The sequence below is a fragment of the Narcine bancroftii genome, chromosome 8 (genome assembly GCF_036971445.1).
Source record: "Narcine bancroftii isolate sNarBan1 chromosome 8, sNarBan1.hap1, whole genome shotgun sequence".
Classification (NCBI taxonomy): domain Eukaryota; kingdom Metazoa; phylum Chordata; class Chondrichthyes; order Torpediniformes; family Narcinidae; genus Narcine; species Narcine bancroftii.
Window position 1 is genome coordinate 154,721,806 of NC_091476.1, and position 27,288 is coordinate 154,749,093.

Here is a 27,288-nt window from a genome sequence, read left to right on the forward strand (position 1 = left end):
CATTTCCTCTTTTCCAAGTTGTTTTTTTTTTAAATTTTACTTCCATTTATAGCATACTATATTAATACCTGTGCTGGAAATTCTGTCATTTCCTCTGACACTCCATGTCCATTCTGCAAAATAAAAAGAAAATAAAAAGTTATCCAAACCTCAAATACAAAAGCCACCAATGCAAAATATACACTTTTACAATCTGCATACCTGCAGCATTCTCAAATAGATTTTTTATTTAAAACATTAGTATTGAGTAAGGACATTTAGTATACAAATCTGGTCAGTCAGCCTATACAAAGTGACAAAACTAAGACCATGTACTTTCAATGAAAGAAAGTAGTGCAATCGGTTCAACTTAGTGGCTTCTGGGTCACTTCAGAAAGCTTTTGTGTCAACCACAAGATGCACATCTGGAATTACATACAAGCCAGATCAGGCAAAGCATGCAGTCTTTCTCTCCTCAAACATACGAGCCAAATGGCGTCTTATAAATACCCAGTAGCTTTTGTGGTCATTGTAGTAAAGACAAACCATTTTTCCAATTTTCAAACTATAAACTAAACATAAATTCAGTTGCCATGGTAGAATCTGAATCCAGGCATCTGAATCACTGGTCCAGTTATTTCACCACTGCCATATAAAATAAAACAAAATATTTTGCATGCATTTTCCCTTGCTTCATTCTTCTTGTTCTTGCTTAATCTTTTGGTCCTTTCTAAACAAAGGTTTTGCAAGTCTTCTCATATCCAAAGCTCTTAATGGTCACACTTCACAAACTACACAATTTCAATCCTTGTGCGTTTGAAGATTTTTTTTAAAAAAGCAAATATTAATTATTAAATCCACATTTTCAATTTTTTTTTTTTTTTAAATGCCATGAAAAAAACTATACTCTCAGTTCAGAAATTTTTTGATAGGCTTTTAACTAATATTGTCCTCTCCAAAATAAAAGTACAAACTTTAATTTTAAAAGCACCTTGAAAATGTGCTAAGAAATGTGCTTTATTCAACAAGCTTATATTTCTGATTACTGTAAAAAGATTAGATTAATGGGGTTTCTGAAAACCTACCTCACCTAGATTAGACAGCGAGTAGCAAGAGTCAAATGGTCAGTCGTGAATATCTTTTTGTTTTTTTTTTGGAACCAATTATCTTCCCATTGTTACGGGCCCAGAGGACCCCAAAACCAGCAGCAATAGAAATTCACCAAGACAAATGGTTACTTAAAAGTTGCTTTTAATTTTCTCCAAAGACAAAAACAGGATCAAACTTTAACTAATTACAATCAACTTAACCCCCTGATAATTCTAATCACACATGTAATTTGTACATGTTTAGGAAAGTTCTTTGATTCACACTTCTCACTCCTTCAAGTTCACTCGTATCAGGCAATTCTTGTACTGTGCACAAAATTTAACATTTATGAATTTTCACTAAGCTCTGGTGTTTAAAGGTAAATGATTACTGCTCAGGAAGGTTCTTGTTGGTTTCAGAGAGAGATTTGTTGCTCATTGGACACACAAACTGATTTACTTCCATCAGTCACTGCAGTATCTTGCTGAAGAAACTAACCCCATCAGGGTTTTCCAAATGATAACCTCTTCTTCCAGGTCACCACAGAGTTCCTTTAGTTTCCCTTATTTCAGGTGAAACACTCGCCAGCCATTTCTTCTTGCAAGGACCACAAGGGTTTTCAATAGGCTGAACTCAGAACTCATATCCTGTCTTCAAATGGGGTTTTCCCACAAGCTTCCAAAAGCCACTGCAGAAGTCCGTACTCTCTCTTTTTCAGAGAAGAATCAAAACCACATGATCCCTCTTAGAACAGAAAACTCCAAGCAGACAGATTGCGGCACTGGGATCAGTTTCTGCCTGGCCATCCTTTGCTTTCAAAACAATAAGCCATTATTCCATAGCATCAGTCCAATTAACACCTACTTGAAATCTCCATAGGCATTCTTCAAAGTTTCTTGTAAGTCACTGTGGACATGATCTTTCCTTATGCATAGCTCTTGCATTTTGTGAAGTGTTACTGTCTTTGTTTGTGGTGACCTACACCAAAACCCCCCCCCCCCCAGTCTCTTTTAAAGACATATTAATATAAAATATACCTCGTCACACCATTTCTACGAATTTGAGATTTGATGGTTTAACTCTGGAGTCAGGTTCAAAGAGGGTTTGGCAAGGATAAAACACATAAAACCCAGTTTATTTTCACAGTGGAGATAAGGGAGAGATTATAAAAACAATTCTCATATAAGATTTATTCAATAAAAGCATGCTGTTAACATTCCAATACAGCAGTTTTTTCCTTACACAGAAGGCCCGAACCTTTTATCTACTTCAACCTGACCCAAGAATCAATTAAAATTACTTTCATTTCCATATCCCACCATTACCTTTTGTATCCCCCAAGGAGTTCCCTACTGCTTATTACTTCTCAATAATATGCAGCTCCTTGATTAAATGATGTGAAATCATCATGAGTCCACAAGAGATAGGAGCAGAATTAGGCCATTTAGTCCATTGAGTCTACACCACCATTCAAATCACAGCTGATGTATCCTTGCTTTCAATCTCATTTTCCGATCTCCACCCCATAAAATTTAATGGCCTTTCTAATTAGGAACTGATCAACTTTCTACAGATGTATTGGGGAAAGCTGCTGAACAGCTATATCATGGTCTGATATGGAGACACCAATACACCCAAGTGTAAAACCCTGCAAAAGGTAGTGGATGAGACAGAGACTACGTACCACACATCCCTACTCTGTAGACCCAAACAAGAATAGAGATGTCGAATGGAGACAAAAGCTTCTGCATAGGAGACAAAAAGCAAACTATGACAAGGCAACAAGAAGCTTAGGGCCACTGGCACAACATGACAGTGAGACTCAGAGACTCCAACACTTGGGACAAAAAGGCTTCTGTTCTGGAGGAAGTAAATCCAAGATCCTACACAGTCAGAACAGAGGACGGTCAAATACTGAGGAGGAATCGAAAGAGCCTGCTGAAAATGCAAGAGACACTGCAGAAACAGACAAATGCAGAAGATCCACCAATGCTAGACCGTATTGGACCAGCAGTGCCGAAACAACAACCTACGTTAAGAAGATCCACAGATGTTGTTAAAGCACCTGAAAGACTGAATCTCTGTAAGAAAAGGAACTGTACACTTCAAACATTTGTGCTGCTGATGTTTGTGTTTACATTTGTGGAACTTTAAATTGAAATGAATACTGTATTCATGTGTGATGTTGTTAGATTAAACATCTCAAAGAAAAGGGGATGTAGTAATAGAGTGCTAATGATCCTCCTGACCACTAGAAGGAGTCAGAGACTAGTTTGTTGCAGCTTTGGTTGGATTTAAAATGGATGCATCCACATGATCCTGAGTGAGTTCTTTAGCTAATTAAGTACTGTTGTTTTAAAAGAACCCAGTTTATTTCAAAAAGAAACATCAAAACAATCACATGATATTTTCCTCAAAGAGCCATAAAAAAAATGAACAAAAAAATGTAGATGCCGTACATCTGAAACAGAAAGTGTTGGAAAATCACCAGCTAGTCAGGCAGAATCCACGGAAGGAGAAATAGTCAACGCTTTGGGTCTGTAATCCTTCATCAGTGCAATAGAAAAATGTTATTTGGTTCCATGATAATTCCACAAAGTACCAGTGTATGCATGCATGTTTAGCTCCCAGGTGATCAAACGTGTGCAAACTACCACCACAGCAGGGGCCAGGAGAATGAATGATCTTTCCATTCATAAAATGACCATTTTCAAAGAATATCAGAGAAGACCCAGCAGAACTAACCAGCAACAATCCCCAGCAAAAAGGAAATTTAAAATCAAAAATAATGCATTTGTATCTAATTGTTTAAGTTAAATATTCATGCATGCTGAAATATTTACCTCACTGAATTATTTTTCATCAGTAGTTAAAGCAATGACTTAAAAATAGCCCATTTTAAGGTTATGTGGTTCTCTCATTATTGTACAAATTGTGACAAGTGTTGAAAATACTCCACACACAGATGATCTAACAATCTCTTCACTTATAAATCCGTATGAATTTTGAATAATCAAGTATTAATTCGTATGCCAGCATCCTATGGAGAATTTTCTAATTAATCAGTCAAATACTTAATTTTGGCACAAGCTGCTGCTTTGTAATCTTTTGTAGAGTGGAAACAGCAGAAACTTGATAGACAAGTTATTTAATTTTTCAAGACAAAATGAAAAATGAAAATTTATAAAAGCCATGTCCCGCATGATACTACAATTAACAATTTAGCAGCATCTTGTTGGCTTTCTTTCTTTTCTTCTTTGGCTTGGCTTCGCGGACGAAGATTTATGGAGGGGGTAAAAAGTCCACGTCAGCTGCAGGCTCGTTTGTGGCTGACCAGTCCGATGCGGGACAGGCAGACACGATTGCAGCGGTTGCAAGGGAAAATTGGTTGGTTGGGGTTGGGTGTTGGGTTTTTCCTCCTTTGCCTTTTGTCAGTGATGTGGGCTCTGCGGTCTTCTTCAAAGGAGGCTGCTGCCCGCCAAACTGTGAGGCGCCAAGATGCACGGTTTGAGGCGTTATCAGCCCACTGGCGGTGGTCAATGTGGCAGGCACCAAGAGATTTCTTTAGGCAGTCCTTGTACCTTTTCTTTGGTGCACCTCTGTCACGGTGGCCAGTGGAGAGCTCGCCATATAATACGATCTTGGGAAGGCGATGGTCCTCCATTCTGGAGACGTGACCCATCCAGCGCAGCTGGATCTTCAGCAGCGTGGACTCTATGCTGTCGACCTCTGCCATCTCGAGTACCTCGACGTTAGGGGTGTGAGCGCTCCAATGGATGTTGAGGATGGAGCGGAGACAACGCTGGTGGAAGCGTTCTAGGAGCCGTAGGTGGTGCCGGTAGAGGACCCATGATTCGGAGCCGAACAGGAGTGTGGGTATGACAACGGCTCTGTATACGCTTATCTTTGTGAGGTTTTTCAGTTGGTTGTTTTTCCAGACTCTTTTGTGTTTCACTATATTCCCCCAGGGAAGGAGACCATATGCAAGTTTATGAGCACCCCTATATTGAGGAATATTGTTACGAGCCCAGAGGACCCCAAAACCCAGCAGCAATAGAAATTCACCAAGACAAATGGTTACTTAAATAAAAGTTGCTTTTATTTATCTTTAAAAATAAAAACAGGATCAAACTTTAACTTGTTACTATTAACTTAACCCCTGTAATTCTAAGCACACATGTATATAATGTGTACAAGTTCAAAAAAGTTCTGATTCACAGTCCAATCTCACTCCTCCAAGTTCACCAGTATCAGGCAATTCTGGTACTGTTTCTCAGAATTTAACATTTATGAATTTTCACCAAGCTCTGGTGCTTAAATGGTTACCACTCAGGAAGGTTCTTGTCGGTTTCAGAGAGAGGTTTGTTGCTCGTTGGACACACACAAACTGATTTACTTCCATCAGTCACTGCAGTGTCTTGTGCAGGTCACCAAAGAGTCCCACTTGTTTTTCTCTATTTCAGGTGAAACACTCTAGCTAGCCATTTCCTCTTGTATGGACCACAAGGGTTTTCAACAAGCTGAACTCAGAACTCACAACCTGTCTTCAAAATGGGGTTTTAAACAAGCTTGCCATGTTCCAGTCTCCAAAAGCTACTGCAGAAAACGGATTCTCCCTCTCTCATAAGGCCATTTCAGATAACCCAAAAGTTGAGATGAAAAGGCAGAGAAACTCTGCCAAAACACATAATCACCTACCTTTCTGAATGTGCAGAGGTGGTCTCCAACCTGCATATTCCAACCCCTCTCCAAGAGGGATCATCTCCACGCCGCAACCCTCCACCAATCAATCTGAATGTACAGCCGCGCTAAGCGGCTGTTTAGGCACGGGTTGATGATGCTGTCAACGCATGACCCACCTCCCCATTGCCTCCAAGTCAGGGGTTACAGGAGCTGGCAGTGGGGGGCAGCCGGAGCAGCTCAAAACGCAGCAGAGCAATGGCCGTCTTCCCTATCCACGCAGCTGGAACTGTTCTGGGAACCATAGAGTGATTTCAGCTGCATGGGGGATTTATGGGTAAGGAAGATGGCCATTGCTCTACCGCATATTGATGATGGGCTGCACTACAAGGCACCTCTGGAAATGAATGTGACGTGGGAGCAGCCTTTTTGGGCTGCTGTCTGAAAGTGAAGTTCCCATTTTTTCATCCACTCCAGAGCCGGTCTCAAGGTAGAGGCCTGACATTGACATGAAATAGTCTTTAGAGAAAATCTGTTTGGTCTCCTCTCTCTCTGCTGCAAAATTACATGACCTTCTTAGAAATGCAAACTGCAACCAGACAGATTGCAGTGCCAATCCCAAATGTTCATCTGTTGCTTTCAAAACAATCCATTACTCTACAGCATGTCAAATTAACACCTACTTGTGAAGTCTCTTGAGCTCAGGTTCTTCTATTTGCACCTCCTTATGAAACCCTTTAGCAAAGCAGATTTTTTTTGTCTTTACAAAGGCCCTGGGCCCAGAGTGTCTGGTTTGAGCAAAACTCTTGCATTTTAAATGAGATATGTTTTGTGACCTACACTAAACCCCCACAATCCATCTCCTCTAAAACCCTATCTGTAAATAATATAAAATATAATCTTTCATAATGACAACATTGAAATCAATGGACATGAAGGAAAAAGCACTCCAATGGTTGAGGGTGGTTAGGAGTGCAAGTTTGCTGCAGAAATTCCACAGGGAAGTCTTTCAACCCAAATCACCTTCAGCTGCTTCAATGACTTTTCATCCAACAGGGAAGGGATGATGACTGGATAATGTTAAATTCCATTCGCAACTCCTCAACAGGACTTACAGCATTCAGGCACATGCTAATATGACAAGTGGTATTCAGACAAGTGTCATCTCCCAAAGGGAGCTTAAGTACCTACCTTTGCCATTCTAAGTTATTACTACCTCAAGCTCCCTGGATTGTCCTCAAAACCATAAACCATGACTCCAAAAGGAGTTCAGACATTGTTTCCTATTAGAAGTGACATGTCTCTTCACACTGCAGTTTTTCCCACATCTACAAGTCACAAGCTAAGAGCATGATGAAAACTTTATTTGGCTACATGAACACTCAAACATCTCAACACCATCCAAGACAAAGTAGCTTGCTTGATGGCCATGCCATCCTCCATCCAAGGTACTCAATCTCTCCAAGAGTGAGTAACAAAATACAAGGCACTTACTCATCCAAACTACCTTTAGCACCTTACAAACACCAAGGTGTTATAAAAGAGAAGCAGCAGACTCATGGGAATATCATCATTCTCTGAGACATGCACCAACTTAATTTCAATCACTGGGCCGGAATCCTGGAATTTTCTACGCAAGAGTTCCAAGTATTGAGAACATGACTAAACATCTCCTCAAGGACAATATGGACTGGGCAATAAATGCTGGCATTATTAGAAATATCCCAAACTCAAATAAGATTGTAAACTCTGTGACTACAACACTTGCTTTCATCATAATATGTTAGTTTCACTGTTTCCATACATGCCACTTTTCATGCAAACTTTCCCAGATCTCAAAAATACAATAGCTAGGGAACCAATGACACAGGAAAGATAAGTATGGATGTCCTGAAGGGAGAATACAAAGAATTGGGAAGGAAAGGAGAACCAGGACCTCCAGCATGGAAATCTCAGGATTACAGCCTGTACCTTGTGCTAGTGAGGACAAAAATACCGAGATCAGGCAGATAAATGCATGGCTAAGATGGTGCAAAGCTTTAGATTCTTGGATCACTGGGATCTCTTTTGGGGAAGGAGATGTAAAAAAAAATGTAATGCACCTGAAACCCAAAGAGGTCCAATATCACGGTTGGAGCAGTGGCTAGCACAACGCCTTAACAGCACTAGTGATCAGAACTGGGGTTCAAATTCCACCCTGCCTGTAAGGAGTTTATACATTCTCCCCATGTCTGTATGGGTTCTCCAGGGGCTCCGGTTTACTCCCATCTTTCAAAACATACAGGGGCTATGTGTTAATAGGGTGTAAAATTGGGCAGCAAGGACTCGTAGGCCAAAATGGCCTGTTATTGTGCTGTATGTCCAAATCTAAAATTCTGGAAAGCAGGTTTAGTATGACTGTTCAGATAGTTTTAAACTAATTTTGAAGGGGGGTGGGAACGAGAGTGTCAGAGCTGATGAAGGGTGAAACAGAAATCAACTAGGGATAGTGTGCAGCAAGGATAAGAAGGTGATGGGACAAAATTGCAACCAGAGGGATGGCAGAGACAGTGCATTCAACTGATCTAAAGATATTATACTTAAATACACACCATTAGAAACAAGGTGAATAATCTAGCAGTACAGTTACAATTTAGAGGGTATGATGATATGGCCATTACTGAGTCATGGCTCAGTAATGTCAATGGAACATTGACGATGGGTGTCAATGGAAGCTGAACATCCAAGGATACAGGGTGTATCGCAAGGACAGGCAGGTAGGTAGAGAGGGCAGTATGCCTCTTCTGGTAAATAACAATATCAAATTAAGAAGTGACATAGGATCCGAAGAGGTAGAATCCTTGAATTCAGAACCAGCAAAAGAAAAAGGACGCAAATGGCAGTTACATACAGGCCTCCAAACAACAGCCAGGATGTGGATTACAAAATGCAACAGGAAATTTAAAAAAAGGTATGTCAGAAGGATAACTTTACATAATCATGGGGGATTTTAACATGAAAGTAAATTGGGCAAGTCAAGTCAGTTCGAGATCCAAGGAGGGAGAGTATGTGGAACACCGACCAGATGGCTTTTTGTAGCAGCTTGATGATTAGCCCACCATGGGAATCGGCTTTTCTGGATTGGGTGCTATCAAATTAACCGGAGATGATTAGGGAGCTTAAGGTAAAGGGACCCACAGAAGGCAATGATCACAATTGAGTCAATTGTGAAATTTGAAAAGGTTAAAGTCAGATATGAATATTTCAGAGAAGTAAAGGAAATTACAGTCGCATGAGATAGGATCTGGCCAAAGTCTATTGGAAAACCACTGTATTAGGAAAGAGAGATCAGCAATGGCTGGAGTTTCTGCAAAATACAAGGAAAGTGCAGGACAGGTACATACCGAAAAGAAAGCTGTGAATGGAAAAATGAGACAATTATGGCTGACAAGGAAAGTTAAAGCCAAAGTTAAAGCAAAATAGAGGGTATACAAGGAAGCAAAAATTAGTGAGATAAGAGGACTGGGAAACTTAAAAACTTAAGAGAAGGTACTAATATGGTGATTAGAAAGGAAAAGAAATTATGAAAGGAGGTTAGCAAATCAAAAAAACTTTTAGAATCCTCTGATATCAAGTATATAAAGACCAAAAGAGAGACTGACCATTAGAAAATGCTGCTGGAGAGATTGTAATGGAAGACAAGGAGATGGCAAAGGAACTGAATTACTATTTTTGATCAGTTTTCACAGTAAGATTCAAGATTCAATTTATTTTCATATAATAAAACAGTGTCAGATTACATGAAATTGTTTTTGCCTGCTGCAAGGTAGATTCATTATCAGCAAAAATTGTCCGAAGCACCTCTTACAGTCAGAGAACGAGAAGCAAAAGAGAGTCCCCTCAGAGACACCATGTGTCCATGGATTCACCTCTAGTGCTCCCATAGCCTCCACAGCTAGAGTCCAGTCCAAACCATTGGCAACCAGAGCTCCAGATTCAAACCTCAAACACAATCAGGAACACTTTAGTCGAACCCTTCAGTATATGGAATTAGTAGCTTACCAGCTTTCAAGCGTCTCCAGGAAGTAAAGCGAGTTCGGTCAAGATCACAAGAGAGAAGGTACTTGTGAAGATAACTGGTCTCAGGGTACATAAGTCTCCTGGAATGGATGGAATGCACCTTGAGTTCCAAAGGAGGTTGCTGCAGAGATTGTGGAGGTATTAGTAATGATCTTCCATTAATCATGGATTCTGGCATGGTTCCAGAGGACTGGAGAATTGTGAATGCCACTCCGCTGTTTAAGGAAAGGAGGCAGCAGAAAGGAAACTAAAAAACTTATTAGTCTGACGTCAGTGATCGAGAAGGTGCTGGAATCATTGTCAAAGATGAGTTTATGGAGTTCCTACAGGAGCATCACAAGATAGGTTCAAGTCAGTATGCTTTCAAAGGAAAATCATGCCTGGGAAATCTATTACAAATTCTGAGGGGATATCAGGATAGGCAGGGAGAAGCAGTGGATATTGCATACAACATCTACTGGCCTTCGACAAGGAGCCACATAATGACAATGTGAGCTTACGGAATTACAGGGAGAATACTAGCACGCGTACAGCACTGGCTAATAGGAAACAGAGTGGGAATAAGGGGATCCTGTTTGGGTGGTGTTCTGCAGGGGTCAGTGTTGGGGCTGCTTCTTTTTCGTTGTATTTAAATTACTTGTATAATGGAATAGATAGCTTTGTGGCTAAATTTGCAGATGATAGCAAAGTGGTGCTGAGGACATTGAAAGGCTGCAGAGTCTTGAATAGATGAGGAGAATGTTGGGAAGTGTACAGCCATACACTTTGGTACAAGAAAATGAAGGGCAAACTATTATTTAGATGTGGAGAAAATTCAAAATTCGAAGGTGCAAAGGGGCTTGGGAGTCTTCATGCAGGATACCCTAAATGTTGACCTCCAGGTTGAGTCGGAGGTGAAGGAAGCAAATGCAATGTTGACATTCATTTCCAGAGGAATAGCATACAAGACCGCAGGGAGTTGATACTCGAGAAAGTGCTGATGAGACCTCACTTGAGCACTGTGTACAGTTTTGGGCGCCTTATTTGAGAAAGGATGTGCTAGCATTGGAGAGAGTTCAGAGATTTACTAGGAATTAAAGGATTAGCATACAAGGAACATACAAGGAACATTTGTTGGCTCTTGGATGGTACTCAGAGTACAAAAAGATGAGGGGAAACATCAGATATTTTAAATGCTAGAAGGCCTGGACAAAGTAGATGTGATAAAGTTATTTTCCATGGTAGGGGAGTCTAGGACAAAAGGGTATCAATTTAAAACTGAAATGTAGAGGAATTTCTTTAGCCAGAGGGTCATAGGTCTGTGGAACTTTATTACACATATACACTATCTCCTTACAAATTTGCTCCTATAGTTCCCTCCATTGCATTATTGTTTTCATACCTTTCCCATTCCTTATTTCCACCCAAATAGTCTCACAGGGGAAGCCCTCCAATCTATCCTGCCGTAGCACCACTAATGTTTTCTCGAACAAGCACTGCGACTCTCCACCTTTTATTACGCCTAAAACAACGGAATCTTGGAATATTTAGCTGCCAATCATGCCCCTCCTGCAACCAAGTTTCACGATGGCTACAATATCATATTTTCATGTCAATCCATGCTCCAAGCTCATCCACCTTTCCTAACACGCTCCTTACATTGAAATATATACACATGAGAGAATGTCCTCCACATACACTCCATTGATTACCATCTACTTTTACCACCTTCCCTCATTAACATTCTGCTTCTTCTCTCCCTTCAAATCTAGGTGTTCTTCTACCCTAGTCTCCGCACTCTCATTCTAATTCCCACCCCTGTCAAACTAATTTAAATCCTCCCCAACAGCTCTAGCAAACCTGCCAGCCAAGATATTGGTCCCCCTCCAGTTCATGTGCAACCCGTCCCTTTTGTCTCCAGAAGAGATCCCAATGATCCACAAATGTGAACTCCTGCCTTCTGCACCAACTGTTTAGCTATGCATTCATTCAGCACATCTTCCTGTTCCCACCCTCTCCAGTGCATGGCGTAGGCAGCATTCCTGAGATTACCAGCCTTGAGATCCTGCTTTTTAAACTTTTCCTAACTCCATATACTCTTTCTTCAGGGACTCATCCCTACTTTTATGTCATTGCTCCTCACGTGGACCACGACATCTGGCTGCTCCCCCTCCCTCTCCAGAATGCTGTGTACTCGATCAGAGACATCTCTGACCCTGGCACCTGGGAGCCAACATACCAACCAAGAACCCCGATCTCATCCAGCAAACCTCCCATCTGCTCCCCTAACCATCGAATCCCCAATTACAAGAGCTCTCCTCTTTCTCCCCATCCCTTCTGAGGCAAGAGGCCAGCCCCATGCCAGAGACCTGACCACCGTGACTTGTCCCTGGTAGGTCGCTCTCCCCCCCCCACCCCTCGCCCAACAGTATCTAACCAGTATACTTATTATTGAGGGGAACGGCCGCAAGGGTACCCTGCCCTGTCTATCTCTCTTCCTTCCCTCAATCACCCAATTAGCTGACTCCTGTCTGTCTGGGGTGACTGTCTCCCAGTAACTCTTATCTATGATTGCCTCTGCCTCTTTTATGATCCGAAGCTCATCCAGCTCTAACTCCAGTTTCCCAACATGGTCTCTCAGGAGTTGCATCTGGATGCTCCTTTTGCAGGTGTAGTCATCAGGAACATTTGTGCCTGACATCCCATGGATGTCCCCAACTGCCTCCATAGCTAGCTCTTAAATTAAACTTACTAACCTTACTTCACTGGGAGCACAACCTCAGCTCACCAAAGCCTCAAAGATCCACTCTTACACTCAGCCACTCCACACTGGCTGCTCCTTCAGCTACCTCTCTTCTTATTAGTCCCTGCCAATTAACTCGATTATCTGATTACTAACTCTCTCAAATCAACTCTAAATTGGCTCAACTCTTTTTCCTACACTCCCTTTTTAAAAAGTGCCCCCCAAAAATTCAAACAAATCACTGTTTACTCTCCAGCCACTCGCCCCACCTCCAACTCGCCTTCATCTCCAAAGGCCAACCTCAGAACATCTTTCAAGAGGGTGAATCCTCACAAGCCATCAGCCCCTGATAGCATACCTGACAGGGTAATGAAAATCCGCAATTTCTATCACCGACGAGACCATACATCTTCCCCCTTCGCCTCACCCACTCATCCCTTCCTACTGATCACCCCATTGGCACCTTCCCCTGTGATCACAGGAAGTGTCACACTTGTGCCCACACCTCTTTCCTCTCCACCATTCAGGGACCCAAACAGTCCTTCCAAGTGAAGCAACATTTGTGAATCTGCAGGAGTCATCTACATCGGATGCTCCAGTTGTGGCCTTCTCTACATGGAAAGATTGGATGCAGACTGGGAGATTGTTTCACTGAATACCTTTGCTCTGTCCACATCAATGATAGTGATCTCCCAGTGGCCAACCATTTCAATTCTGTCCCACTCCCAGGCCGACATGTCTGTCCATAGCCTCATGCACTGCCAAACCAAGGCCACCCTTAAATTGGAGGACCAAGACCTAATATTGTGCTTCGCCACTCTCTGACCTGATGGTATTGACATCAACTTCTCCGATTTACCTTTGTTTCCTCTTCTCCAGTTCTCCACCCCTTCCCACTGAGCCAACCACTCCCCTCTTTCCCTGTTTGCTGTTGTGACCTACCTCCCTTATCCACCTATTACCTCTTGCCTGCAGGCTTCCCCCACCATTTTATTCAGGTGCCTGCCTGCATTTTGCTCATGTCTGATACAATGGTTATGTATCTTTATCTTTGCTAGATCAAGTACACTGTTTGACCTGATGAGTTTTTCTAGTATTGAGTTTTTACTGAAAAAATGTGTCAACCAACTAGCTGGAACGTTTACGGACATATTCAATCTCTCATTTCTTGCAGATGGAGGTTCGCGCCTGTTTCAAAGGGAATCACACTGGTGCCCAAGGGCAGAGTGAGCTGCCTCAATGACCATCACCCAGTAGCACAGTAGTGATGAAATACTTTGAGAGGTTGGTATGGACAGAATTAGCATACCCAAGTAATGATCTGGACACACTACAATTCGCCACAATCGAAGTTCCACAGCAGATGCAGTCTCACTATTTCTCAACTCATCCCTGGATCACCTAGGCAGCAGCAACCCATACATCCGGCTAGTTTTCATCGACTACAGCTTATCTTTCAACACCATCATAACCTCTGTACTGTACAGCAAGCTTCAAAGCCTGGGCCTCTGCACCTTCCCTTGCAACTGGAAGATGACAGTCAGTACGAATCAGAACTAGCAGAGAAGGGATCAGACAGAGTCAACATGGATTTACAAAAGGTAAATCGTGCTTGACAAATCTATTGGAATTCTTTGAGATGGTGACAGGTAAAATAGATGGGGGAGAGCCAGTGGATGTGGTGTACCTGTACTTCCAAAAGGCATTCAATAAGGTCCCGCATAAACGACTGGCTTACAAAATCAAGGCTTATGGGATTGGGAGCAAAGTATTGATGTGGATTGAGAACTGGCTGGCAGGTAGAAGACAGAGAGTTGGGATAAATGGCTCGTTTTCTGAGTGGCAGGCGGTGACCAGTGGGGTGCCACAGGGATCTGTACTGGGACCCCAGCTGTTCACAATTTACATCAATGATCTAGATGAGGGGATTGGATGTAATATCTCCAAATTTGCAGATGACACTAAGCTAGGAGGGGTTGTGTGCACGGAAGAGGGGGGGTCAGAAACCTCCAGTGTGATTTGGATAAATTGAGGGACTGGGCAGATACATGGCAAATGCACTACAATGTGGATAAATGTGAGGTTATCCACTTTGGTAATACAAACCGGAGGGCAGATTACTATTTGAATGGCAATAGATTAAGAGATGGGGAAGTGCAGAGAGACCTAGGGGTACTTGTACACCAGTCTCTGAAGGCAAGCATGCAGGTACAGCAGGCGGTTAAGAAGGCAAATGGTATGTTGGCCTTCATATCAAGAGGGTTTGAGTATAGGAACAAGGATACCTTACTACAGCTATACAGGGCCTTGGTGAGACCCCACCTGGAGTATTTTGTGCAGTTTTGGTCACCTTATCTAAGGAAGGATGTTCTTGCAATGGAGGGAGTGCAGAGGCGATTCACCAGGCTGATATCTGGAATGGCAGGAATGACTTATGAGGAAAGATTGCACAAATTGGGATTGTACTCGCTGGAGTTTAGAAGATTGAGAGGGGATCTCATAGAGACCTATAAAATTCTGGCAGGACTGGACAGAATGGATGCAGATGGGAGGTTTCCAATGATGGGAAAATCCAGAACCCAGGGCCATGGTTTGAGGATAATAGGCAAACCATTTAGGACCGAGATGAGGAGGAATTTCTTGACCCAGAGGGTGGTGAATCTGTGGAATTCATTGCCACAGAGGGCAGTAGAAGCAGGTTCATTAAATATATTTAAGAGGGAATTAGATCTATTTCTTTAGTATAAGGGTATTAAAGGTTACAGAGAGAAGGTGGAACGGGGTACTGAACTTTAAGATCAGCCATGATGTCGTTGAATGGCGGAGCAGGCTCGAATGACCTACTCCTGCTCCTATCTTCTATGTTTTCTATGGAAACATCTCCTCCTCACTGACAATCAGCACAGGCATACTTCAAGGATGCTCACTTAGCCCACTGGTCTACTCTCTCTACACCCATGACTGTGTTGTTATGTACAAATCAAATGCCATCTACAAACTTGCCAATGAGACCATGGTTAGCAGAATCACAGATGGTAATGAGGAATTGTACAGGAGTGAGATCCATCACCTGGTTGAGTGGTGTCACACAGCAACAATGTACTCAATGTTAGCAAAAGAACTGATTGTGGACTTCGGTGAGTGGGGGCAAAAAAATCAGGAGAACACAAACCAGCCCTCATTGAGGGATCAGCAGTAGAAAGGGCCAAGTACTTCAAGTTCCTGGGTGAGAGCATCTTTGAAGATCTATCTTGGGGCCTCCATGTTGATGCCATCATGAAGAAGGCTTACCAGCAGCTGTACTTTATAAAGTATGAGGAGATTTGGTACATCACCAAAGACTCTGGCAAGTTTCTAAAGGTGCAACGAGAAGAGCATTTTGACTGGTTGCATCATTGGTATGGAGGTGACAATGCACAGGACAGGAAAAGAATCGAGAGAGTTGAAAACACAGCCAGTGCTATCATGGGCATCAGTCTTACTCCATTAAGGACATCTACAAGAGGTGATGTCTCAAGAGTCCAGCGTCAATCCTCAAAGACCCCTACCATCCAGGCCATGTCCACTTTTTCACTGCTACCATCAGGAGGGAGGTACAGGAGCCTGAAGATGAACACCCAACAGCACAAAAGCAGCTTATTTCCCCTCTGCCATCAAATTTATGAATGGACATTGCATCATAGATACTACCTCATTTTCTTGCACTAATTTATTTTTGAACTGCAATTTAAGTAATATTTGCATGGAAATGCTGTCACAAAACAACACATTTATCATAAATTCTGATTCTAATATATTTTTCACATGGACCCACAGAAAGGTTTATATGTCAGAATGCAGGAATACAATGAAGTTGTATGACATAAGTATGCTACTTCATCGAAGCCCGTCCATGACACAGATCACCACTGTTCCAATACAAGTAAATGTCAACCATATGAGAATGCAATGACAATTATCTGGTATTTGACTTTCAAATTATCAACAATGTAGATTAACAAAGTTTCACTTTATGTTGTAGTTGATTCAATCAAATAATTTCTGAAAATGTCTGCCAGAGTTGGCACTGATGTATCTGGAGCTCACTCAACAATGAAGGATTTTAAGATCATGGGCCACTAAAACCAAACTTCCTCCAGAGAAATAATTATTAATAAGTAATCTGCCAATTGTATTGTCCTATATTTCCTCTTAATAAATGATTGCACCATGTTAGAAGAACAATATTTAGGCAGCATACAATTTAGTTTAAGAGGATATCTTCACTTGTTTAATAGATTTAGCAAACTACAAAACATTTAATTCTGCTGCAGTAAAAACACAATGCAGGAGAAACTCAGCAGGTCAAACAGAGTGATTTATAGACCAAAGATACATAATCAACCTTTTATGCTTAAGCTGGTATTGCTCATACCAGGATGAAGAGCTCAAGCCCAAAATGTTGGATAGTATCTTTACCTTTCCTCTATAAAGTACATGGTTTGATCTGCTGAGTTTCTCCAGGATTGTGTTTTTACTTCAACCACGGTGTCTGCAGACTTTCGTGTTTTCACCTATCTTTATCTTTCCTCTATAAAGTACATGGTTTGATCTGCTGAGTTTCTCCAGGATTGTGTTTTTACTTCAACCACGGTGTCTGCAGACTTTCGTGTTTTCACCTATCTTTATCTTTCCTCTATAAAGTACATGGTTTGATCTGCTGAGTTTCTCCAGGATTGTGTTTTTACTTCAACCACAGTGTCTGCAGACTTTCGTGTTTTTACGTATCTTTTCTCTATAAAGTACACGGTTTGATCTGCCGAGTTTCTCCAACATTGTGCTTTTACTTCAACCAGACTTTCGTGTTTTATTTCCTAATTCTGCTGCCATTCATTTAAACTCTGGAAAAATATATGAACTGATAGGGTTTACTACGCCAGATAACATTTCCTCCCTTAGGATAATGTTGACTCCGTTTCAGTCGTTTTACTTGAGTTCAAAAATCGCTCTCTGCATTTTCTAAGCCCTGCGCAGATCTCGAGGAAGATGCAACATCGTCCAGGTGCATTTTTCAGCACTTCTCCCCCTTCATACACACCACTTTTCACTTCTGGTCTTGGAACACAAAAAATAAAGCACGACTCCTTCAGTTTCAGGTTTCAATGCACAGTAAAAAGAGCTGCCGGATTCCAAAGGGTAGTGAACGGTTCATATTTTGGGCGGAACGGAATGGTCATGAAAGAAACTCCAGGTAGTTGCGGGGTACAAGGTCATTGATGTGTGCTCAAGCCAAGGTTTTATTCAATGACATTGCCATAGCTCATTCTCGTGTGTCGATTTTTTTCCCTAACCATAAACTGGCGTGACGGGAAGTGGTCCATATCATTCTATTTGCCAGTAATTGTAAAAGGTAGCTCAAATAAAATGTTCATTAAAAAAATGGCGACCCCACGAAGGCGTTATCAATTCGTGTAAAAGTCAACACATTTGCAACAATGCTGAAGTTCGGGAAAAAAAATCTTAGAACACAACCCCCGTAAATCACAAGCTTTCAAGACCCTCGTTTCTTTTAAAATCAAAAGCGTGGAGATAGCCAGCAGCTCCCAAGATAAACTTAATGCTATTTTATGGGCTCGGTTATCCCAAAGTGCCGTCAGAAAGTTATACCTGAACAGTGTCTCCCCCCCCCACCCCACCCCAACCCAACCCGCCCAGCCCCCCATCCAACCTCCGAAAAGTGCGAGCGGGGGACAGACAGCCCCAACTTTGGGGGGGGGAATTATTCTCTCGGGGCAGAGTTTCTCCAATGGCCAACATCGGTCACCTCTCCCGGACACGCTGGCTGGATGTTGCCAGCATCTCACCCCACCGTTCGTGCCCGCTGTCACCTCGGGCAAGTCCGAGCGGCTCCGTCAACTTACCTCGGTCTCCAGGTGAACCACGTCGACTTTGGGCCAGGGACCGGCTAACTGTGCCAGAGGCATCCTGCGAGCGGCTGAGGAGGACACGCGACCGAGCCCGGCTCGCTGAGATTCTCCGCAGAGGATTGCAGCTCTTCCTGAGGATCAATAGGCAACGGGAGCTTTGCCGAGAGCGGCCCAAGTCACTTTACCCCGCCCGGTGCGATCAGCGCGCCGTCCGTCGCCTCACACCAGCTTCCTATCCCGCGAAGCGCAGCCTCCAGCTCCCCAGCCTCGGCGCTCTTGCCCAGCTCCCCGCCTCCTGGCGTCGTGACGTCACCGCGCCGGGCGGTGCCCCGCGCACGCTTCCGTCGAAGCTGGAGAAAGGACGGGCCAGCGCAGGCAGCGGAAGGTGAGGAAACGCGGCCAGGCTTCTTTCTTGCCAGTCTCCCGAGCGCTGGCGACCACAAATCAATGGCTGGCATACATTTGTGACCTTGCTCACTGATTGGAATGTTTCAGTAGGAAAGGAAGTCGTGCCTGCATCATGTTTCTTCTCCAGATGTTTGGCCACTACCCGGATTCAGATTTATTGTCAGGTGTGCATACGTGACCTCACATACAGCCCTGAGATTCTTTTCCCTGCCAGCGCGGCAGAATTAACCAAAGAAAATTCTGATTCAACTACACACGTAAACAACCTGCAGAGGAAAAAAAAATCAATGAAGTACAAAAATAAGACTCCTTCAATAAGTCCCTGATTGAGTTTATTGTTGAGGAGTCTGATGATGGAGGGGTAGCAGCTGTTCCTGAACCTGGTGGTGTGAGTCTTGTGGCACCTATATCTCTTTCCTGATGGTAGCAGTGAGAAGAAAGCGTATGCTGGGTGGTGTGGGTCCTTGATGATTGCTGCTACTCTCCGATGGCAGGATTCTCTCACCGCATTCTCGACGGTGCGCAAGATTTTACCCGTGATGCCCTGATTGTGTCCACTACCTTTTGCAGGGCTTTTCACCTGGGGGTATTGGTGTCCCCATACCAGACTCCTTACCTCTATATAAAATTGCCAGGGTTTACAACCTCTAAACTCCTGATTAAGTAGAGGCACTGACATACTTCCTTCACTAAGTAAATTAGTTCTTATGGATATGAGTCATACCCAGTCGATCTCTACTGGCATACAGACAGGGAGTAGATCTTTGGGTCGACTACAGTCACTCAAAGGCTTGTGGCATCACATCATGGGCATGGAAACCCTCTCTACCATTCTCAGCTGATGAATGAATGCTGAACCACATTTAGTTGCAGTATGAGCCTGGGACCAAAGAGTTGAATTTTAGAGGAGAGGTGACGTCAAGGCAACATTTGACAAAGTGTGGCATCAAGGCAACCCGGTAAAATTGAAGTAAATGGGCATCAGAGGGAAAACACTACAGAGGCTGGAGTCATTCCTTGCACAAAGATAGATGATTATGGTAATTGGAGGTCAATCATCCTAGTCCCAGGAGATCACTGCTGGAGTTACCATCTTAGACCAAATCAGATACTTCATCAATTACCCTTTCTTTCCATTATAAAATTGAAATTTAGGTATGTTTGCTGATAATTGTACAATATTCCAATTCCATTCCCTATTCCTCTGCAAATTAACTATTCCTGTTTTGATCAAAATCCTGATAACATTCATGTCCCCAAAGTGCCAAGCAGTAACCAACTCCAAGAGAGATTCTACCTACCTACCCTTGACATACTAACACCAAGACTCGCATTCAATATGCTGGGATCACCCTTGACCAATTATTCAATTGGACCAGCCACGTAAATATAACAGCTAAAAAAGCAAGTCAGAGACTGTATTTGATGTGACAAGTAACTCAAATCCTAGTTCTCAACGCTGATGCATTACCAACAAGGCACATGATGAAATATTCTTCACCTGCCTGAATGAGTGCAGTGCCATCAATCTTCAAGATGTTTGACGCAAAATTGGAAAAAAAAACAGCCTGTTTGTTTGGCTGTCTATCAACAACCCTAAACATTCAATCCTTCCATCACTAGTGCATCGAGGATACAGTGTGTACTATCTCCAAGATACACTACAACTACTCACCCTGACTAATCACCACCCTTCCAAGTACGATGGAAGCATATTGGTGGCCCTTCATCATCACTGAGACTAATACCTACAATTTCCAACCAAGGACACTGGGTGGAGCATCTTCATCAGAAGGACTGCAGGGGTACAAGAAGCCTGCTCACCAATACCTAAGGATCATATTGGGGATCTACATTCCTCTCTACTTGTCAGCAATTCCCAGATCCCTAAAATGAATAAGGAAAAAGTACATATGCATCTGGGAAGCTAGAGACAGATACACGCCAGCTATGGCAGGGGGTGCAGGCCATTACAGCCTACAAGGCGAGGGAGAACATTATATATAGCTGCGATGCTTCACTACCTGATGAGCTGAACACCTTCTATGCCTTCTTTGAGAAGGAGCCAAACAATGCCTACTAGAATCCCCAAAAAGGCTGAGGATCCTGTGATAGCTGTCTCTGAGGGGTGATGTCAGAACATCATTCAAGAGGGTGAACACTTGCAAGGTTTCAGAGCCTGACAGCGTACCTGGCAGGGTACTGAAAATCTGCTCCAACCAACTAGCCAAAGTGTTCACGGACATTTTCAACTTCTCATTGCGGCAGTCAGAGTTTCCCATCAGCTTCAAAAGGGAATCAATCACCCCAGTACCTAAGAAGAGTAGTGTGGGCTTCCTCAATGACTACGACCCGGTAGCACTAACTTCTAGTGATGAAATGCTTTGAGAGGCTGGTCATGACCAGAATTAATAAGTACCTAAGTAAAGATCTGGACCCACTGCAATTTTCCCATTGTCTCAATCGCTCACAGCTAGATCACCTTGAAAAGAGCAATTCACACATACAGCTGCTCTTCAGAGACTGCAGCTCAGCCTTCAATACCATTATTCCCTCAGTGCTGGTCAAGAAGCTACAAACTCTAGGCCTCTGTACTCCCCTCAGCAACTGGATTCTTAACTTTCTCATTGGAAGACCACAGTCAGTATGAATTGGAAACAAAGCCTGCTCCTCACTGATCATCAACACAGGGGCACCCCAGGATGCGTACTTAGCCCACTGCTCTATTCATTATACACCCATGACTGTGTCGCCAGGCACAATTCCAATGCTATCTACAAGTTTGCTGATGACACCACTGTTGTCGGCGGAATCACAAATGGCAATGAAGAAGCATACAGGAGAGATATAGATCAGCTCATTGGATGGTGTAACAACAACAACCTTGTGCTCCACGTCAGGAAAACCAAGGAGATGATTGTGAACTTCAAGAACAAGTCAGGGGAACATGACCCAGTCCTCATCAAGGTCTCAATAGTGGAGAGGGTCGAGAACTTCAAATTCCTGGGTGTTAACATCTCCAAGGACCTGTCCTGGAGCCTGCACGTTGATGCAATCACAAAGAAGGTTTGCCAGCAGCTATACTTTGTGAAGTGTCTGAGGAGATTCGGTATGTACGGAAGACTCTCGTAACTTTCTACAGGTGTACCATGGAGAGCATTCTGGCTGGTTGCATCACTGCCTGCTACGGAGGCACACACTCTCAGTGCAAGAATAAACTCCAGAGGGTTGTTAACTTGGCCTGCAACATCACAGGCACCAGACTTCACTCCATCGAGGATATTCACAAGAGGTGGTGTCTTAAAAAAGCAGTCTCTATCCTCAAAGATCCCAACCACCAGGACCATGCCCCCTTCACTCTGCTACCATCAGGGAAAAGGTACAGGAGTTTAAAGATCAAGGACAGCTTCTTCCCCGCTGCCATCAGATTCCTGAATAATCAATGAACCAAAGACACGGCCTTCATTTTCTTCCACTATTAGGGTTATTATTATTTTATTTTTCATGTCGTAAAATAATAAGTATGACGCTGCTAAAAACACTAAATTTCATGACTTGTTCTTGACAATAAATCCTGATTCTGATTAATTTACACTAAAGGTTCATTTGCAGTGATATTGGCATTGGAGTTTTGCTGTAAATGCCACACTGTTATTTGTGCTATTGTTAATTTGCAAAGTTGAATCAGTCTATCTGACTGATGTAAAATCACCTGTATTCATCCTGTGCACCAGTCAAAATGCTTTCTCAATGCTCATACAAGTTCAGAAAATCTATAATTGGAACTGCTGTTGTTTCATCCAGAGGGAAATTGATATTGAACTATTCACACTTCACTGGCACAGTGATGGGAATATACCTATAAGAAAATGTGTCATCTGTGACTGATCTCATGTTACATCTGCTTTCTAATACTTCAGTTGATGTGTTTGCTAACTTTAATGGAATTTGAACTGACAGGAAACCACCTTGAGGTACTCTACTCTCCCCACCATAGGAAATTGAGTAACATCAACAACATACAAGTTACAGCCTATGGTGTGGCCTATTTCTTGTTACAGTACTAGCAGCTCTACTGCCAATTTTTCTGGACTTCAGCCTTTCAGTAATTGTGACTTTTGAACAGCTGCATACAGTCATTGTTTTAATGTTGAAACGGTTGCTGTGGAATCAATCTGTACTTTAAACAGAAATGCATTCCACTGGGGGCCAAATAGAACAGAACATGAAACATCTTGGTTTAATATAATTGTTTATTAATTTCACATCCTGTTCATTTGCTGTTTTATTTAAACCTCCCTTACCTCATTTATTCCTTTTGTTAACAATTCTCACCTAAATCACCAAAGGTGAAAGAATTAATCTCAAACTTTATCACTCCTGTTTAGTTTATATGTTTAATTTGAGTAGTAATCCCTTCATGCAGTGCCCACCAGTCACATAACAATCATAAAGATAGACAAAACAATCATTTTTTAATGTTCCAATTTATAGCTTTATTTGTTACATTGCTGCACTGACAGTTTATGGTTTATTGATGCCACTTGACAGCAGAAGCTGTGTAAGGCCCTTAATATTCTTAGTGTCATGGCAATTCACTAAGCAAATGAGACAAGCTTTGTTGCATTGCTTAATATTTATTTATAAAAACTATGATTATATTGAATTTAAAAATCATGAAACCAATCCTATTTTAAAAATTCTATTTTTGCTGACATTAATTAAATAATTTGCAACATGACAATTTTGAACTAATAGTAAGATTAGTACAGAAAAGTTTGCATCATGGCAGCATTTTCTCATTATAAATGGGTGCAGTGTGTTTGAACAGGCTTGCATTTTTGACCAGGCTGATTCTAATCTGGTCTGTCTCCTTAAAACTAGGGACCAGGAAAAGGTTATCATGAAAGCTGTAAGTATTACGCAACTCCATTCTAAGTGCTTAAGACACATTATCCATGAGCTTACTGTGTCCATCAAATTTTTAATAATAAGAATTAAATTTTTAAAGATGTAATAAAATAAACAAACAGTAAGAAACATTGGGTTGGTGAGTAATGTTAGGAAAACAATCTTTCTGAATATATGTCTTGGCATGCCTTATGTATGGAAGAGGAAACAGGATATTATGAGCAAATAACTGTTAAAGAGAGCTTAACAATTTTGAAGATTATTTAAGAATTATCAATAACTATCAAAATATTATTAATTTATTTGCTATATTTTACAAATCAGACTATTATAGAATGAAGTTTCAACTAATCTGAAAATATTTCAAATAATAGTGTCGAGCAATAGAAATAATATGCTATCATTTCAGCTGGTTAGAGCCAGATACTTTATCTCTTACGAGTCTCACTTTGTCTGACTTCTTACTTTATTGTATCTGGAGCATTCCTGGCAATAACACAGGACAACAAATGTTTTCAAAAGGTTTACTTCCTGAAAAAAAATAAGATTATGATAGACAACTTCAAGCGGAACAGAAAGATCATTTCAGATTTGCTGTATCATGTAGAAAGCTGGAGGAACATTGCATTAGCTTTTATTGAATATAGTATGAAGCATATACTCACCACAAATGTAACAGAATGTATCACAGCTGTTGCGACATTAGTGAGACATTTCCGCTGTATTGAAACTTCCTGTAAACAATAAATGCTATTGTTAAGTGCACTCACTATGCTATTACCTGAAGAATGTGTGCCATCATCATGCGTTCAATGTTATCCACAGCATTTGTATAGGTGAGCTGCCTTTATAGCCTGTCTGCATCTATCGTGACTAAGCATGCCCAGGCCTAAGAAAACATTTGCATATCACCTCCACAGAGGAATGTTTGGACTGACCAAAACAACTCAGTTTGTGGTCAATACACTAGTAGACTTAAAATATGACAGGAAATTACAAATTAGGTTATATCTAAAAAATAAAGTACATGATAGGACAAATTTAAGATGAATTTGGGGATCAGCCGCCTAAAATGCATAACATACACCCAAAAGTTTTCAGGATGCAAAATACTCATTGTCCAATGTAAATATACTCTCTGGCCTTATGGCGCTATCATTGAAGCACCCCAATAACCCATCTTAGGGCTCTTCCTTTTGCTGTTCTACTTGCTATCCCACTGCTTTCCAACTATTTGTTGACAACAATGATCTTTTTCACTCCACATTTCCCATCAGTTTATCCACTGACTGCCTGTTGGACTGATTGTCCAATCTCCCTTTGTGATAAGCCATAGGTTCTTCCAGTTAAAAATGGGGAAACTAAAGATAGAATCTTTAATGTCACCTTTAACTCTCATAAATTCTGCATCATGTTTTATCACTTCCAGGCTCAGCAAGGTGTGGTACCCACCATTTCTGTCATCAGTGAAGAAGTGTTTGGAAAGGCTGGTGTTGAAGCATATCAGCTCCTGTCTGAGCAGCGATATAGATCCATTCCAATTCGCCTACCATGGCAACAAGTCTAAGGTGGATGCCATCTCACTGGCTCTATACAAAGCTCTGGAACACCTGGAGAATAAAGATGCATATATCAGAATGCTTTTTATTGACTACAGTTTAATATTCAACACAGACATCCCCTCAGGATTGATCAGCAATCTCCAAGAATTGGGTCTCAACAGCCCACTGTGGAATTGAATACTGGATTTCCTCACCTCCAGACCACAATCAGTGAGAATTAGTCAGAACATCTCCTCTACAATCTCCATGTGGTACTGGAGCACCACATGGCTGCATTCTTAGCCCCTGCTCTACTCTCTATACACCTATGACTGTGTGGTTCGATACAACAACAATACCATCTACAAATTCATTGAGGATAGTACAGTTGTGGGTTGTATAAGAAGGGGCGATGAGTCACATACAGGAGGGAGATTGAAAACTTGGACAAATGGTGCACCAACCTCACACTCAATGTGACCAAACCCAAGGAGCTGATTGTTGACTTCAGGAAAAGAAGGCCAGAGGTGTAAGATTCAGTGATAATTAGGGGATCAGAGGTAGAAAAAGTGAGCAAATTTAAGTACTTGGGAGTCACTATCTGGGAGGATCTTTCCTGGGCCCAGTACATTAATGGCATTGTGAAGAAAGCACGTCAGTGCCTTTACTTCCGCAGATACTTGCAGAGGTTTGGTATGACATCAGAAACCCTGGTAAATATGTGATGCTGACTGCCTGACTCTCTACACCATGGTCTGATATGGGAACACCAATACTCCTGTGCATAAAGCCTGCAAAATAATAGTGGACACAGCCCAGGACATCATAGGCAAAACCTTCCCCACCATTGAGAACACTGCCATCAGAGAGCAGCAGCAATCAAAGATCCACATCACCCTGCACATACTCTGTTCTCATTGCTACCATCTGGAAAGAAGTATAGGTACCACAAAACTCTCACCACCAGTTTCAGGAACAGCTGCTACCCCTCCACAATCAGACTCCTCAACAACTCACTCAGGGTCTCATCTAAGGACTCGTACTTTTGCATTTTATTGATTTTTTTCTCTCTGTATTGCACAGTGTTTACATATGTTTGCTGAGTGCATTTGTTTTAGCACTACCAGTGAGTGATAATTCTGCCTTGCCTGCAGGACAATAAATCTGAAATCAAAATTCTTGTACTCTTCTTCACTGGCTCTCATGTTTCACTTTTCATAAACCTTGCTATCCAAATCCTTTCTCACACTCACTTGACAACCATTCTTCACTGATCTCCTACTCAGATTTCAGATTTATATGACATCACATATAATCCTGAGATTCCTTTTACCTGTGGGCATGACATAATTACCACTAATTGGTAGTGCAAAAAATAAACTGAACACAGTGTAAACATGTAAACAAATAAAAGAACTGTAAACATAATGAATGTCAACAAACTGACTGTGCAATACAGAGAGAACAAAAGAAAATCAGTAAAGTGCACAAGTAAGAGTCCTTAAATGAGACTCTGATTGAGTTGGTCATTGAGGAGTTTTAATATGGAGGGGTAGCAGCTGTTCCTGAAACTGGTGGTGTGAGTCTTGTGGCACCTATACCTCTTTCCTGATGGCAGCAGCAAGAACAGAGCTGTGCTGGGTGGTGTGGATGTACTCAATAGTGGGGAGGGTTTTGCCTGTGATGTCCTAGGCTGTGTCCTATACCTTTTGGAGGGCTTTATACTCAGGGGTATTGATGTTCCCATACCAGACCATGATTCATCCGGTCAGCACACTTTACACCACACCTCTATAGAAATTTGCCAGGGTTTCTGGTGTCATACCAAACCTCCACAAACTTCTGAGGAAGTAGAGGTGCTGACATGCTTTCTTCATGATGCCATTGGTGTGTTGGATCCTGGAAAGACCCTCCAAGATAGTGATTATCAAGAATGTAAATTTTCTCACCCACTCCATCTCTGATCCCCCAATGATCATTGGATTGTATACCT

At 42.0% G+C, this 27,288-nt stretch overlaps 1 protein-coding gene and 1 long non-coding RNA gene across 5 annotated transcripts in view; one reads left to right on the forward strand and one right to left on the reverse strand.

Annotated features, from left to right (window-relative positions):
- rps6ka1 (ribosomal protein S6 kinase a, polypeptide 1) overlaps positions 1-18,751 on the reverse strand; it is a 170,080-nt gene extending 151,329 nt beyond the window's left edge. For 2 of the 3 annotated variants that reach the window (XM_069895452.1, XM_069895451.1), the window contains exons 1-2: positions 18,430-18,750; positions 69-113 (exon numbers count right to left, since the gene is read on the reverse strand). In XM_069895452.1, the coding sequence (XP_069751553.1) occupies positions 69-113; positions 18,430-18,492 (108 nt within the window). In that variant the 5' untranslated portion in view covers positions 18,493-18,750. Of the gene's footprint in view, positions 1-68; positions 114-18,429 lie in introns of all 3 variants that reach the window. The other variant, XM_069895456.1, reaches the window with a different exon arrangement.
- A 10-nt stretch (positions 18,752-18,761) lies between these two features.
- LOC138741414 (uncharacterized) overlaps positions 18,762-27,288 on the forward strand; it is a 45,042-nt gene continuing 36,515 nt past the window's right edge. For both annotated transcript variants that reach the window (XR_011343491.1, XR_011343492.1), the window contains exons 1-2: positions 18,762-18,820; positions 23,728-23,755. This is a non-coding gene — a long non-coding RNA (uncharacterized lncRNA). The remainder of the gene's footprint in view (positions 18,821-23,727; positions 23,756-27,288) is intronic.